The 17,455-nt window shown below is 44.4% G+C and overlaps 1 protein-coding gene across 3 annotated transcripts in view; it reads right to left on the reverse strand.

The window, feature by feature from the left end:
* Positions 1-4,076: 4,076 nt before the first annotated feature.
* The window catches only part of UBE2E3 (ubiquitin conjugating enzyme E2 E3), a 100,774-nt gene continuing 87,395 nt past the window's right edge, over positions 4,077-17,455 (reverse strand). For all 3 annotated transcript variants that reach the window (XM_081183584.1, XM_081183583.1, XM_081183582.1), the window contains exons 4-6: positions 12,094-12,226; positions 5,728-5,875; positions 4,077-4,837 (exon numbers count right to left, since the gene is read on the reverse strand). In XM_081183584.1, coding sequence (XP_081039710.1) covers positions 4,740-4,837; positions 5,728-5,875; positions 12,094-12,226 — 379 coding nt within the window. In that variant the 3' untranslated portion in view covers positions 4,077-4,739. The remainder of the gene's footprint in view (positions 4,838-5,727; positions 5,876-12,093; positions 12,227-17,455) is intronic.

The raw sequence follows: 17,455 nt of genomic DNA on the forward strand, positions 1-17,455 counted from the left end.
TTTATTTAACAATACAAATTTCTTTCTACCACTTGGTGTAAGCAGAGAAAAGTTCAGAAACAAAATTATTCTTATTTTTTTTAAGTTTAAATGTTTACACAAAAAAACCCCAACCTCTTACTTCAGTAAATATAAAATTTACAGACAAAAAAAAAACCTACATGAAAAAGAACAGGGTTGTGACAAACCGATGACAGAAAGAGAATTCAGACTCAATAATCAAATGTTTGGTAAAGAGGACAACGGGCAATCGTGAGGAAGCATCTCCCTTTGAAGGTTTCTGAAATCTGAGGTGCAAAATGAAACAAAGTACATTAAAAACAAGAACAAGATTTTTAATTATACTCTATATTTTGCGACATAGATATTTGAAAGCTTTGTAGGTCACATATTTAATATGTGAAATATACAATTTGCAGCTCATTGTAAATCCATGGGAGTGTTGTACATGCAAAGTATGGTGCATTTTTTTCGGGCATACGGGAACCAGCAAGATCTTTTGAGTCTCTCCCCACACTCTTACGATGCCTGGAAGTTGTTAGGGCCTTAGTTCTCTTAGGTTATAGTGCAAACCTACAAAGCGTGCATGCAGTATAAACTCCACTCATTTTAGTGGGACTTTCCGTGATCCACTGAAATGGATGGTTGCCTAGCAGAAGTACCCTACAGATCACACCCTATATAATGTGCTCCTCTTACAAAATGAGATGTAGGCTTAGATCTCGCTGAGGTTTTTAGTGCTGCAGACTGAAGTCTGCGGCTTATATGACCAGAACTGCTGGGATAGCTCATTCGGTAGAGCACGAGACTCTGAATCTCAGGCTCGTGGGTTCGAGCCCCATGTTGGGCAAAAGATTCCTGCACAACAGGTAGAGGGTTGGACTAGATGAGGGTTCCCCAAACTTAAGTCCCCAGCTGTTTTTGGACTACAGCATGCCAGGGATATAGCTAGGCTAAAATCCTGCCCTCCAACATTTAGTTTTCTATGTAGAGGGAACTTTTGTGTATCGTTCAAATCATGAGTCTCTTCTCTATCTGCAGTTCCGAGGTGGCACATCCCAGAAACAGTCTGGCCACCTCAGTGAGGACTAGAATAGAGTGAGAAACGTAGTACAGAACAGTCTGTTCGCCTCTGCCAAACCAGACAGAACCCAAATTTTACAATGACTCTTGCATCAGGTTCTGAAATTGAACCTGAGCTGTTAACAAACCCCTCTCAAACGGCAAGTGAAAACGGCCTTCGGTTGAGAGGTAAACTTGTTTCAGAATATGTAAATATAGAGAATTAAGGAACATGGGTCTGGTGATGTCAGACACGGAGATCAAAAGTTTTACAGGCATGAACCTGCAACATGTTGAAGCCTCTGCATTCTGACAATACTTAAGATAATTGCAAATACTGAAATGGAATTTCCAATAAATGCAAAGCACAGAACTGTTAAATGGAGGAGGCGCTCCGAAACTTCCAAAAATGCACAGCAGATCTGGTGGGCGAGGATTACAGATAGCAAATTAGTCATAAGAAAGCAGTTAAGGTCTTTCTGTCTCTAAGCTATGGGCTGCAACCTGTTGACACCCCTCTGCTGACAGAGGGCCCTTTGATCTAGTGGAGCCTTCCGGGATTGAGTTGGTCTTCAGGGATTTCCACTCTCACTTGATGTTCCAAAGGGCACTCCAAGCCTCCAGGGTGGATTTTGGGTGGCTGGACTATAGGGGAGGCTGGCCATTGCCCAAGAGCTCTTTGATATCTGCTCAGCTGACAGAAGGCCCTGCTGGATCAATGAGTCTTTCTACCCGCAGGGGGATATCAACTGGAAGCAACCCTTCGTCACCACCACAGAGAACATAAAAAGAGAAAGTAATCGCCACCAAACAAGTTGCAAGAATTTCATGCCTGTGTCTAAGACTCGATTCATACATTGTTCTGATGAGTTTACAGCTTGCATTGGGTGAAATGTAGATATTTTTATTGCATGCATCATTTCCAGCTGGACAGCTCAGTTGGTTAGTGCATGGTACTGATAACGTCAAGGTTGCAGGTTCAAACCCCATATGGGACAGCTGCATATTCCTCCATTGCAGTGGGTTGGACTAGATTATCCTTGGGATCCCTTCCAGCTCAACAGTTCTACGATTCTATGAGTGCCAGTCACCCTAACAAAGGTGGTGGAATGTGACACAGGAAATACTTGTAATCCAAGCTGATCTAAACATCCACAGCATATACTACTTAACATGGAAGGAACAGAGCAGATTGGGGGTAGAAAATTAAGCTGCAAAGTCATGTATGAATCAGGCCTTAGTTGCAAAGGGTACCTTCTACCGGGAGATTCTCCTGAGCAATCTCCTGAGTGGAAATTGTGCAAAAACACGACTTTGGAGAGATTCCATTAATTTCACTGGGGCTTGTGCAGGAGACCGTCCTTTCGGGTTGTACTCAGAACGACTAGTTAATTAGAACCTGTTTCCCTTATAAAAGTGCATTTGCCTCCACTATTGTCATTATTAATATTAATGTTCTAGTTTCTGATTTAACAGCTCACTGTTCATTCCACTTTGAGAAAAGCGGGTATACACAGCATGCAGCCAAGCTGCTTTGGAAGACAGTTTAACATGATTAGATAAACTGCAATTTTACACCTCTGTCTAAACCACAGAACTGCCTGCAATCTGATACAAGTTATAATCTCAGCAAAATCCACAGCGCCTTTTATTGGGGGGGGGGAGGGAATTAAGCCCACCAATTTGAAAACCTTTCCATTTTGACTTGCAAAAGCTAGCTCGTTTATGGTAAATTAGAGGCAGGGGAGGAAGAGAACAAACTGTAAAAAAAATATCCACGAGGAAACCACATTATTAGGTGGGTTGCTCGAGGATTTGCTATGAAGTAGCAAGGCACACAACTGCCCTGCCCCAACCAACATTTGTACCCCGCTATTGGCCCTATCAATAAAGGAAGACTGCAGATGATTATTTACCAATATAACCCATTCATAATATGGAATGCATGTAGCCGCTTGATAAACTTGTTGTGTATATTTGTTTGGCCAAGGGGAGAGAAGAATCGTATTGCTCTCTAACTTCTGATCCGTGGAAGAACTGTGGCTAAGAGTCCCCTAGACATTTGCCCAGGCGATACCAGGTGCTTATGTGAGCACACAGTAGCGGTCTGCATCCATCCACCGCAGCAAACACATTTGCACGGGCATCGCCATATATTAAGCATCAATTGCTCCTCAGCAGGTCTGTCCGTCCTTTAAATACAATGGAGGGCCAAACCAAAACAGTAGGCGTGTGATTTGCACTTGCATGCATGTTATTAAAATGGTGAAAAGCAGGCACAATAGGAGGGGGAGGATTTCAATCAGGACCATGGAGAGAGGTGGTTTAACCTTTTCCTCCCTTGCTGTGGTCCCAGCAATGGCGCCGTCAAAGCTCTAAGTCTGTGGGGACCTTCTATCCCAGGGCTGATAGCAGTTTACAGGTGTGGGTGTGAACGCACACATGGATTTTCATCAGGACTGTGGCAGGAGAGGAAAGCGTTATCCCACCTTTTAACATGCCATAATTCTGACCCCACCCCACTTTGCCCCTCTTGCTGCTTACCATTCATTTCTTTCAAATACTTGCATCTCTGATTTTTGATGCATTTACCTTTCATGGCTACTGACAAGTAAAAAAACAACAACAAAAAAACCGAAACAAAATAAATAAACGTAAGATCCTGGGGGTGGGGAGTGACTTATGATGGCTCCAGGTGGTTGTGGGATGATGATGGGATTTATCCATTCTCCCAGGCCTAAGATATTGCTGGTCCTTAAGACTTAACATGCAGAGAACTAGAATAGCAGAAGGTTCAGCATGAAGTTTGTCCCTCAGGAGCCCCAGTCAGAGGCAAACTACAAGTCTAGACAAGAGCAATAGATCTTATGCTCAGGTTTTTCCTTTTTTCCTCATGCTGGCTTTCTGCCTGTGGGTGGGGGCACTGTGGGCGTCCATCTCTAAACAGCCCTACATTCTAACCTGCTGCAGTATGCTTTAGATTTTTAGCTTCAAATACGAAAACAAAGAAACTATTCCTTGGGGGGAACATGTTTATTTGTGTTTGAGATGATACAGTGGATGCTCTCTTCTGAGCTACAAGGTGGTGGCGATGGGAGGGAAAGGGGGGTGAAAGGAAAAGAAAAAAAGAAAAAAAAGAGGGGAGGGGGAAACCCTTTCATTACAAACCGACGAAGGTAGAAGTTTAAAACAGTTTTCACAACAGCATGTACCACATATCGGAAATAGATCTGGGCTTAATACAAATGACGTAATTTCCTAGTAATCTACAGCTACCTTTAATAACTTCATACAGATAATGAATTAGGCTAAAATGCACTATAATATTTGGTTGACTTCAGGAACGGTATCCTTAGTTACATCACAAAATACATTTTGATATCCCAAAGAAGCAAGACTTGCAAGTAGGCGTTTTAAACATAACTAATCTACAGCTACAAAGTTCTACTCTGGATAGCGTTTACCTTTTCCTTTCTGTTTCTCGTGGTTGGGGAGGGGAGGGGTTAAGGGTCGAGGGGAAGCGATATCCCCGTCTTTGAAAGGATAAAAGCAGAGAGTAGAATCAGTATAACATATACACAGAAGTCCGTATTGTAAAGGCTATAAAGATCGGTTGCACACTGCAGGGGCTGCCTCCGTGCACCTTGGCGCCGCACACCAAGCAGTCGGGGCATGGCTTATGTTGCGTATCTCTTGGTCCACTGCCTGGCTATCCTGTCATGCTCGGCTCTGTTGGTCAGGTACTGAGTAGCTATGCTTCCTACCAGAGGATCAGCTGCAAGAGTTGGGTGTGTGGGGAAAGGGGGAGGGGGACGACAGGAGAAGAAATGGGAGCAGAGGGAGGGAGACGGCACGTCAAGATCAGAGACACATCAGCATCACAATAGTTCATTTCGCCACACTTGTTTCCAAGCTAAGCTGCGGGGCAGAACCTCCTCAAGCATGCATTGTTCAAAAGACAAGGTGCTTGACCTAAACGTCAGCCGGAAAGAGAATGCGGACACTTCTGGACAAGAAGCAATTTTTTTTGTGGTTTGGTTCCCCAACAATGTCTTCCTTTTCTCTGTCAAAACTCTCCCCTTCCCCTGAACATTTTACACTGTGATTTTGTGAATGGAGCCCCCAGCACTCTCTCAACATTCAAAATGTGCCCTCTGGTCCAAAATGGTTGGCAATCCAAGGCAATCATCATTAGCAGACTTTCTTATTCCACCTTTTTAAAGTAAGTTAGAGCTGGACAAGCCTAGAACTTTGTACATGGGAAGGTATCTCAAGGGCTTTGCAGATTTTGTTATTTAATCTTGAGCAAACTGGGAGCGCTGAGAGTGCATTCTGCCACTAAACTAAATGCAAAGTCTGAATCCGTGGCCAATTCTACTTCAAAGTCCAGATATTCAGAGGTTTAAACACAACCTGAACAAAGAGGATCCGTTTCCAGGCTGCCCTGTGTAAAAGGAAAACAACCCACCTTTTCAAGCTGAATTTATCTCATCCCGGTCTGATCCCACATTTATGTAATTGTTTACTTAGTCATTGTACTTTGAACAATCTCTACCCCCCTTTTTTTACAACTGAGGCTAGGAATTGTTTTGACTCTGCTTACTACCCAATTAGTAATTCCTGTCCTTTAAAAAAAAATATAAACAAAACAAGCCATTGCCTTACCAGGATTGCAGTCTGTCAAGAGAGAACAAATAGACAGCAAAACCTTTGAAATAGTTAAAGCAGGGCTCCAGTTGTCTTTCAGAATATCCAGACAGATGACTCCTTGACTGTTGATGTTGCAGTGATAGATCCTAGTGCGAAACGTAACCTAGAGGTAGAAGGGGGGGTGTAAATTGCAGGGGGGGGGAGAGAGAATCATTACACGCTCTTCATGCACAGCTTGTTGCCAGCTTTTTGAAACCAGCCTTGAATTATTCACCCTCTGTGGGAGAATTTTTTTCTATAGAGACCTTTCATTTCATTTCATTTTTTGTTGCTGCTGCTCATTCTGTAAGGCTCATCTGAAAAGTGGTTCCCCGCCACTGCCACTTTTCAAGCAGCTGTCTTGACTCATGTTTGCCGTGTAGATCTCAATGTTAAAAGCTTTATTGTGGTTCACCCTCCCCTCCCCGGCAGGCATGCATACAGCATTTTGAAACCCCACTTTGAAACTACCACCACAACAACATAGGGGAATTTATTTTGTATTGTCCTTCTGTGCCAGGGAGATAGACAAAACTGGCACTCAGATGACTAGCTCCGTTCCATTTCAGTGCATGTTAAGGCCAAAACATCAGAGAGAGATATAAAGTTATATAAATTTGCTGTTTGATCGCTGCAAAGGAGTCTGGAGTTTTGGGAGAAATGGGTTAAGGAGCCTGTGTGCAATTAAGCCAGCCCATTTAAATTGTTAGGGGAAATTTAAGTAAATAGTTCAGGGTGGCTAGAAAATAGCTGAAGACAATACAGTCAAACCTTGGTTTGCGAACGCCTTGCGAGTCGAACATTTTGGCTCCGGAATGCCGCAAACCCGGAAGTGAGTGTTCCGGTTTGCAAACGTTCTTTGGAACCCAAACATCTGATGCAGGTTCCGGGTCTTCCAATTGGCTGCAGGAGCTTTCTGCAGCCAATTGGAAGCCATGCCTTGGTTTCCGAACATTTTGGAAGCCGAACGGACTTCCGGAACGGATTCCGTTCAACAGCCAAGGTTACCACTGTAGTAATAATAATAATAATAATAATAATAATAATAATAATAATAATAATAATAATAATAATAGTAGTAGTAGTAGTAGTAGTAGTAGTAGTAGTAGTAGTAATTTATTATTTGTATCCCACCCATCTGGCTGGGTTTCCCCAGCCACTCTGGGCAGCTTACAGCATATATAAAAAATTGTAAAACGTCAGACTTAAAAAAATTCCCGATACAGGGCTGCCTTCTGATGTCTTCTAAAAGTCAGATTTACAGTTGTTTATTTCCTTGAAATCTGATGGGAGGGCACCACTACTGAGAAGGCTCTCTGCCTGGTTCCCTGCAGCCTCACTTCTTGCAGTGAGGGAACCACCAGAAGGTCCTCAGAGCTGGACCTCAGTGTCCAGTGACAAGCTCTCCAGAAGGCTAGAACCATCAGGTCTGAGGGAAAGGGCCAACTAAGCTTAGGTGTGCCTACCAGGGGGCAAAAACATTGGAAGATTCAGGGCGGACCAAAGGTAGAATCGTGGGACTGTAGTGTTGGAAGGGTTCCCAAGAGTCATCTAGTCCAGCCCCCTGAAATGCAGGAATATTTTGTCCAACATGGAGCTCAAACCCACTACCCTGAGATTAAGAGTCTCATGCTTTAGTGCAAGGACCAGCAAACTTTTTCAGCAGGGGGCCAGTCCACTGTCCCTCAGACCTTGTGGGGGGGGGGGACTGTATTTTGAAGCCCCACAAATAACCCAGAGATGCATTTTAAAGAAAAGGACACATTCTACTCATGTAAAAACACACTGATTCCCAGACCGGATTTAGAAGGCAATTGGGCCAGATCTGGCCCCCGGGGCCGTAGTTTGCCTACGCATGCTCTACCGACTGAGCTTCATGCAGCACATGGTTAAACTTTGGGATTCACAACCACAGTATGCAGTGATGGGCACCAACTTGGATGGAGAGCAGAGGAGTGAGGAAGGAATACACGGCCCCCAACCATAGTCTATGAATCAGGTCAACATGGGGCTTGTCATGGGCTCTGGAGGACAACTAGATATTTTCCAAGTTTCCCTAGAGTGATATAGAAATGAAATGAACACAATACTGTTCACAGTACTTTGGAACAGGAGATCTCTCTCACACACAAACACACAGGTTTGCATGTGCATGGGGACTATTCTATTGAACTTGGATAGTCTAAAACTATCACATGATCTGTCCAGCATTAACATTCCCATGGGAGATTTTCACGGATGGAACAGGGAGCTGCTCGCCTTCAAAGGACTTGAAAAACACTTATGTTTCCCCATTAGACAGCATCATTATGTGTGAGGCACACCACGCTCTAATTTGTGTCATCATTCTGCTTTAATTGACTTTAACATTCTGTACAAACCCCGCGCAGAGTTGAAATGCATTAGTTACAGAAGGAATACTTTATGGCGCAAAGGGTAATCCAAACTCTTAATGGCACCGCACGCTAGAGGAAACAAACAAACCAAAACAGCAGTCCTTTCAATGCTTTTTCCTTTTTCTTTTTGCAGAGGGCGGTGCTTTGTAAAAAATAAGTGAAAATGCATAACTCTGAGCAACTTTGTTCTGTTCCAAATTCCAGACCAGGCTCTTTGGCTTTTGCAGAAGTGTGAGGACAGATTTCATTTCCTCCCTTTGCTAGGCCACGTGGAGACAGATGGACAGAGAAAAGATCGACTGTACACGATCCGGATAAATGCACAATTAGTTCCACACACAGGCTATCCTCTGCAGGATCAGACCAAAGAGCTCTCTAATTTACCACCCTGTTTCCTCATTTTTTTGGAAGTTCACAAGCAAGAAATGATGGCAGAATCACATCAAAAGGGGCCTTTGGGTTTGGGATCCCATCCCCCCCCCTCCTCCAAAAAAACCCCAGTAGCACTCCATGCTGCATGGCAAACTATCTGGGAACTTTCAAAAGCAAGCTTGTGTGGGGAGGGTTTATTGTTTGGTTTTTAAATCCAACAGCCCACTGGGAATACCCAGTCTCTTGTGTATGACAAAAATAGCTCTTTGGATCTCAGCCAGAATATACAACTTGTTAGACGAGGCACGAAATGGCAGGGGGAGCAGAGGTGAGGAGTTGGGATCTAGGTCCCTTGATTTTTGCGGCATGTCTTCAGCAAATTAGCCAGCTTCACAAACCTAACATTTTGTCTTATTTGTACAACAGCAGATTTCTGAATCTTCTTCATCAAACATCTGCTACGCAGCTGCAATTTTTTAAACAAACATTTATGCTGGCATAAATATCTATACGATATGAGCGAGCACGTGAAATTACACTTGGGACAATTTTGTGTGCCGTGTTTTCCATATTCCCAGCCCCCCCCCCAAAAAAAACAGGGTTAGACAAACGAATCACTAGCATAAACATTGTTTTGCAAATGATAATTGATTCCAACACTGAAGACTCAAATACACACAACTTTAGTCTTGTAGCTCTGCCCTTATGCACAGGGTTGGAGGAGGGGACAAGTAACTTCTGGGGGGGGGCATGATACATATTGGGTCCCCTTCCCCCCTCCTTGCACCCAAGCTGGATTTCCAACTTGGAACAAGAAATAGCCATTTCTCAAAAAGTATGTTATACTTAAGTGTAGAGCTATTCAAGCATTATTATAAGTAAAGGTAAAAGGACCCCTGACCATTAGGTCCAGTCGTGACCGACTCTGGGGTTGTGGCGCTCATCTCGCTTTATTGACCAAGGGAGCTGGCGTACAGCTTCTGGGTCATGTGGCCAGCATGGCTAAGCCGCTTCTGGCAAACCAGAGCAGTGCACGGAAAAGTAGTTTACCTTCCCGCCGGAGCGGTACCTATTTATCTACTTGCACTTTGACATGCTTTCGAACTGCTAGGTTGGCAGGAGCAGGGACCGAGCAATGGGAGCTCACCCTGTCACGGGGATTCAAACCGCTGACCTTCTGATCGGCAAGTCCTAGGCTCTGTGGTTTAACCCACAGCACCACCCGCGTCCCATTTATTATATGTAGTTTGGCCCTAATTTTCATTTGGTAGAACAGCATTAAGACCAGTATTCCTTTAAAAAAAATTTTTTTTTAGATTATTAATATCAAGATGTAGTTCTCGAAATAGAAGGTCCCATTCGATAGACCTTGCTCTTCCAAGTGATTTAACCCACCTTATTGCAGAAGCAAAACAATTATGACAGATTTTGTCAACAGTTACCAGAAATATGGGTGAAAGTCAAGCAGTTCTCCGTAATCAAAAGCACATTATTTGAGATTAATGAACAACTTTACAATTCAGCATACATCTCATAATCTCTTAAATACTACTGCAATCAGTGGAACATAAGGGACTATACAAGATTTCAGGAAATACCATATTGTCCTCAACCTGTCAGTTTGCTAATTGCTTCGTTTGGGTTTTCCTAATTCGTGGGTACTTTTGAGTCTATTCACACTGGTACTTTTCTGTTCAGGTCACATGAATGCCAGCTAAGTGCCAACGATTTGTGGTCAAGATTGAAGCATGTTAGAGTTACTTTCAGTTTTAAGTTAAACTGCCTAAAGGGAAGAACTGACTTTCAACACCCTCCTTATACGTTTATGGGCACTTATCAAAATCTCTGTAATTGGGTCAAGTGGTCTTACAATATTGCTTATGCAGAAAACAATGATTGACTCAAGTCACCTCCAACAGGTCACTGCAGAAAACTGGGATGTGCATCACAGGCGCAAGATCGCACCCCGCATCTTTTGGGGCTGTGGCAAAACACATGTTTTTGGGCACTGTGCTCTCAAGAGCACGGCCCCCCAAAACGGGATGTCCCGATTGAATCAGTTCAGTTGAGAGGTATGGTCACTGTACTAACTTCAGTTGCTGAAGCTGCACTTTAGCTTGCTAAACCAAGAGTTTGACTCCATTCTCACATGAGGCCGAGGCTCTTGGTTTAATAAACCATACTTGCACATGAAGCCTGATCGCTCCTCCCCTGGAGAGAGTGGGGAAACAAACCAGAAAGCATATAGACGCACCAGACCATAAGGCGCACCTAGTTTTTGGAGGAGGAAAACAAGAAAAAAAATATTCTGAATGTCAGAAGCCAGAACAGCAAGAGGGATCGCTACACAGTGAAAGCAGCAATCCCTCTTGCTGTTCTGGCTTCTGGGAAAGCCACACAGCCTGCATTCGCGCCATAAGACGCACACAAACTTCCTCTTACTTTTTAGGAGGGAAAAAGTGAGTCTTATAGAGCAAAAAATATGGTAACTTAATGCTACAGCCGAACCCACCATTGCAGTTTGTTTTGCCCTAACAAACCACACTATTGCTTGCCTGCCCTAAGCCATGGCCTGGTGTTGACTGATCGTATCTTGGAGTGGAGCAAACCATGATCCCAGGGTTCAGACCTAACACTAAGCGGTCCCCTTCCTGCTTTACTTACCTGCCTGTGTCAGGAAAAGAATGAAGTAGACGCAATTGGACTGTGTGCACAGCATGGTTTATTATGCTAATAAACTTAGCTTGCCATTACGTATGATGGCCACAGAGACCGGACAGGAGCACAACGTTAGCTTAGTTCAAGCTGAGTGTTACACTTCATTTCATCTCAGAATTTCCCTGCTTTGTGTAGTTAACTCACATTGCTTTAATAAAGCAACTGTTTCTTTGAAATGGTTAATTTTCTGTTTCAGTTTGAGGCAGCCGAAACACAGAGGTTTAGACCGGTGTTTCCCAAACTTGGGTCTCCGGCTGTTTCTGGACGACAGCTCCCATCATCCCTAGCTGGCAAGACCAGTGGTCAGGGATGATGGGAATTGTAGTCCAAAACAGCCAAAGACCCAAGTTTGGGAAACACCGGTTTCCCAGGGAGTCTAGAACACTAGGCAGTACACTCACCTGATCAAAGGCTGGTAGGAAAGGGGGAACTAAGAGGATATTATTAGCCATTTAGGAATGTTTTCCTGCATGTGTGAGAGGGAATGGAATCACAACCATAAACATTCCCTAAACTATCTAAGGGGGATGGAGGGAGATTAATAGCTACTGGCACGCTGACAAAATTCATTTCCTCCCACCTCAGGAAATTGCCAACCCTGAGTTGTAAGTTCTGCAACACACTGAGTGCAAGTTAAATGTGGATTCTTGGGCTGCATATTGTACAGCTTGGCACGGTCACCGGTTTATTTGAGATCCTGGGCTACGCTTGAAACCTCAGAGCTGCGGAGTCTTCTTTTCCCCCGATAGTCAAATGTGCAAGCGTCTCATGAGCACTGGTACAAATGTGAAGAATGGAGATACAGTCAAGGATGGAGAAGCTGCATATAAAAATACAGAGAGCCACAAATGCTTACCTTTGGTGGTTTAAATGGATAATCGGATGAAAACGTGATATCCAGAAAGAAGACACCACCTTCGTACACAGAACCCGGGGGACCGAGGATAGTAGATCTCCACTCGTAAATGTTATCGCCTTTAGGCCCAGCACTGTTGAAATAAGAGAGAGGGAGGGATAAACAGAAAGTGATCTGGACAGTTCCTGGGCATTGACAGTCATTACTCATTTCATCCTTAAATCCTCGTCAATGACATCTGTTGTCATTGATGTGGAGCTTTTGTATGAGTGTGCCATGAACGAAGGAACGGCGCGTCAACTGTGCTTCTGTCAATGTTTTCAAACACAAAACCCATCTTTGTCTTTTATGATATTTAGCTCTGTAGCCTTTTTGTCTGCTGCTCTTTCCGGTGCGTGGGGCATTCATGAAAGAAAGCTGGGTGGGGGGAGGAAGAGGGAATGCCTTAAAACACAAAGGACTGCAATCCAACACAGGGAGGGGTTAGGCCTGCTTAAACCCATTCATCCACCCCTCACCATTTATATCCAACCTTTTCTTCAAGGAGCTCGCAGCAGCGTGCATGGGCTTATCCCAACTTATCTGCACAATCCTACGAAGCCAGTTAGGCTAAGAGAGAGAGTCACTTGCCCACGGTATATCCAGCAAAGCTTCCAAGCTGAGAAGGGATTGCAACCCAGGTCTCTCTGCTCTGGTCCAATAAGACTACAATCCTATGTCCATCTTCCTGAGAGCAAACTCCACAAAACACAGCAGTACTTGCTTTTAAGTCAACTTGCCTAAACCTGTGCCAAAAGGTGCAAACCAGACACAACTCCCTTCGAATGGCTCTTGGCTGTAAATTAGGGCTCCAAGGCAGCGATGGGGAGCCAGCGGCCCTCCACTTGTTACTGGACTCCAACTCAACATCAACCCTGGGAGTTCTGAGTCCAACCAGATCCGACAGACCAAGGGTTCCCCAGTCCTGCTCCGAGGTAACCAATGCAGACATTAAAAGAATGTTTTCTTGCTTGATCCCGCACTGTTCTTGCGGTTTTGCCATACAGTCAGTTCGAAGTAGTTTCCCTCGGGTCCTAAAATACTACAAACGCTTCTTGAATTTGTTCACTCGCTTCCTGAAAAGCCTCCCTTGACCTCCAGAATGAAGATCTGGAAGAGTGGTGGTCAGGAACTGCCATCCCTCAGACCATCACATTATCTGACAGTGAAAGCACTGCTGGGGGGGGGGGTATTATACAATCTAATATAGTTCCGAAGGCCATTTTGGATCCCAAGTGCCTATATTATATAGTCGATCAGTTTTATAGATATGGACAGCTATTAAAGGATCCGCCCAATATTTATTTTAAGGCTTAAGTGCTCAGCACATTACAATAATGTAGCAGCAATGATACCACTGTTAAGCTAAACTCCCCCACCCCCCTGAAAAGCCTGTTTTGACAGAGGAGCCACTATTTTTATAAAGGAGGCTGCAAAGTTACTGAAAAAGCAACAAATACACTTTGAGGTTAACGTTGTAAGAACATCTACATTCGTACAGAGAGCCAAATGTACGTTCTGCTTCCTTTCTTTTTCACACTGATTCAAAAACAGTTTCCGAAAGACTTCAGCAAGTAACCTTTTTTTTTAAGAAAAAGGCCTCTAAAGTAATGTTTATCACAAATTTTAGATGGAAGCATCAAGGTGGTCTTACGAAGCTCCCTGTTCGAGATTTTTTACACCAGTCCCTCCTTCCCAAATAAACTCTTCTGCTGGTATGAAATCTGACTGGCCCTCCAGGACAGAGGTTTTGTGGCCCTGATGCATTAGTGACGGATTTCATAGAATCATAGAATTGGAAGGCACCCTGAGGATCATGTAGTCCAGCCCCTTGCAATGCAGGAATAGGCACCTGTCCCTTGTGGGAATTGAACCTGCAACCTTGGCATATTCAGGACCATGCTCTAACCATCTGAGCTTCCCCAATGCCACCCACTCTGTTGCTGATCAGAGGGGTTATAGCACAATGAAAGCAGGACAAAAAAATGGACATTTGTGGTAAGCAAAGTTATGGGATTTCTGCACCAAGTTACAAGATATGTTTTGCAGGGAAATGAAGCAGTCCAACTGCCTCAAAAAAATAGTACTGAAGGTAGGATCATGAGCATAAATCACCATGAAGGTGTCATGAAAAAGATGTCTGAAGGAAGAGGCCCACGTGTTTTATTTCCAGGAATCATTTAGAGAAACCTATCTGGGAACAGAACTAAGTTGATAGTGAGATGGGAACAAGAGGAGTTGGAATAGCATAACCATGTTTATTGGGGGCGGGGCAAAAGACGACTGGACTCCTTTTCATGGATTTGCCATCCCAACATCTAGATCAGTGGTTCCGAACCTTTTTTGGGCCATGCCCCATCTAAGCATCTCTAAAATCCTGATCCCCCCCTCCCCAGTGACATATAATTCTTATTATTCAAAAAGTGAACTCCTATTCACATGGAGGAAGCCTAAAAGGCCATTAACTTAGTGTACGCAAGCTTCCAAAGAACACGACATCCATGAAAGAGAAAAATAAAAGAACGAAAGGACAGTTGAAAAAAAAAATCAGTGTTAATAACTGATTCCCAAATTGCCCCTGTGGGGCGTGTGCCCCACGCTGGGAAACATGGCTCAAAATCTGGAAAGAGATTGGGGTACAAAACTCCTGCAAAATGACTTCTGGGACACTGTACCCTGTTATCCCACGTACATTCAGCAGTGGGTGATCCTTTTGTGACCTGAACGATATTAAGACCACAACATCTGGTAGAATTTCAGAGCAATCAACAGTTATTGTTTAAACTGTGCTCCGTGACAACAGACGTGATTCAAATATACTCAAGGAGAATTAAGACGAAGAAGGGACAACAGGCCACAATGCCTAAGTAATTCACATGCATTTCCAAAGTCCCTTAGTTAAATTATTCTGCCTGTGTTTCTTAAGTTTGCTAACAGAACAAAACAGCAGAAGCAATAATGCCAAAAAAAGGGGTGGTGAAATGTAGAAATATTTAAAACCCATGCACAGGCCATCCGGTGCGATAATTAACTCTTTGACATCCATTAAGCATATATCGTTTAATTAGCATTAGGCTTGGAAGTCAAATTTCAGTGGAACAATTCAATTTTGGCACAGGTTTCCTTAATGGCTATTTTATAGCTTAATGCAGAGGTTCATGCTCCTATATCATCTGTCAGCTACCTTTCCTTCAAACACCTCTAATAGCTGGATGCAATTCAATCAGTTTAACGAAACAGCTGAATTGACTTTGCAACATATTTCAGCCAAATTAATCAGTCACAATTAAGGTTACAGCCTCTAGCCGTGTGCCAGACTACCTGGTAATCACTCAAAGAGTCAGAACAAGGGCATCTATCAATTAAATAGTCAAACATCTAAGAGCAATAATTCCTAAGTTACTATTTACAGTCATCTACTGCATTACCATTAGTGCCACTTAAAATTACAAGGGTTGTTCCTAGAGGGGGAAAGTCTACTGGGGGAAAAAATAAATCCATGTATTCTAACCTGGCAGGTGCAGAAGGCATTTTTTAGAAGCCTGACACGTCTGTCTAATACAAGACCTGTCTTCAGATGGATCAGGGTGATAGTGTTCTTCTCCACTGCACTGTGAAAAAGGATGTGGGTGGCGCTGTGGTCTAAACCACTGAGCTTCTTGGGCTTGCCAATCAGAAGGTCGGCGGTTTGAATCCCTGCAATGGGGTGAGCTCCCGTTGTTCTGCCCCAGCTCCTGCCAACCAAGCAATTCGAAAGCATTCCAGTGCAAGTAGATAAATAGGTACCACTGCGGTGGGAAGGTAAACGGCATTTCCGTGAGCTCTGGCTTCCGTCACGGTGTTCCGTTGCACCAGAAGCGGTTTAGTCCTGCTGGCCACATGACCCGGAAAGCTGTCTGTGGACAAACGCCGGCTCCCTCGGCCTGGAAGCGAGATGAGTGCCACAACCCCATAGTCACCTTTGACTGGACTTAACCTTCCAGGGGTCCTTTACCTTTTGCTTCATCTGCACTGTGAATTCTGTGGTAGTGGAAACCAGGGGAAAATTGAGGTATTTGAAATATCCAAACTGAAATAGCCCCTGATCCCCAAAAGTAGGGTTTCCCCTCGCCCTTCCCAACTGTAGTCTGAGGCACCCTTGGGTTCTCAAAGCTTATCATGGGTCCTTCAAGGGGAACAAGGGAAAACCTCCTTAGAAAGAGCAGCTGCCCACTATTCTTAACCTCCCACAGTAATACACAGCTGTGGGACTTGTGCCCTGGGGGTGAACTCTCAAAATGCATGTGTCAGGGACTGGCTGGATGAGGAGGAGTGGTGGAAGCTGCCTGAACAAGAGCCCCCCCCCCCCCAGGGAAAGCACAGAGGAAGAAGATTCAGACCCTGCCTCCTGGTGGTGGGAAACCGGCCAGAGGAGGGGGGAAAGCTGGGAAGGGCTGGAGGCTGGCAGCTTGGAGGAGGAGGAAGAGGAGGAGGAAACGGGCAGGTGCCCCTGCCCACAGGAATCAGACTTGGCAGCTCCAAAACAGAGCCACCCTGACAGCTTCTCTGATGAAAGCCTGCAAACACCCCTTCCCTTCCCAGAACAATAATAATAATAAAAAATATATATTTATACCCCACCCTTCCCAGTTCCAAAAACCGGGCTCAGGGCAGCTAACAACAAATTTAAAACACTTAATTGATGCAACAAAAAACAGCATAAAATACAGTATAAAACATGAATAGCAATAAATTCAGAATTCAAAAATCAATTTGGGGGGAAATCCATCCAATAAACATTAGATGATCACCAGGGCTAGCTGGCTAAATTAGTCCTATTTGGGCCAGCGAGGAGACCAGGGGAGAATTAGCTGTGGGATCCCAGAGCGGGTAATCTTCATAAAAAGGGGAGAGGGAGGGAAGGAAGGGGAATAAAAGATCAGGCTATGTTCAAATTAAAAGCCAGGCGGAATAGCTTAAATCCTGCAGGGCCCTGGTCTCATAGGACAGAGCATTCCACCAGGTCAGAGCCATCATTGAGAAGGCCCTGGCCCTGGTGGAGGACAATCTGACTTCCTTAGGGCCTGGGACCTCTAAACTATGATTATTCATGGACCTTAAGGTCCTCTGCGGGGCACACCAGGAGAGGTGGTCCTGTAAATATGAGGGCCCTAAGCCACATGTCACAGAGCAGAGAGCCAGACGGAAACAGAGAGGGTCCCTTGGGGCTTGCCGTAGATAGAGGGAGGGGCCTGACACACAGGGTTGGAGAGGGGGGGGGGGAGGCGGACAGCCAAGCAACTGCTTCATCTAGACAGGAGCAACCCTTAGGCGTCTCCATGTG

This window comes from Podarcis bocagei (assembly GCF_964188305.1).
Source record: "Podarcis bocagei genome assembly, chromosome: 1".
Taxonomy (NCBI): Eukaryota; Metazoa; Chordata; class Lepidosauria; order Squamata; family Lacertidae; genus Podarcis; species Podarcis bocagei.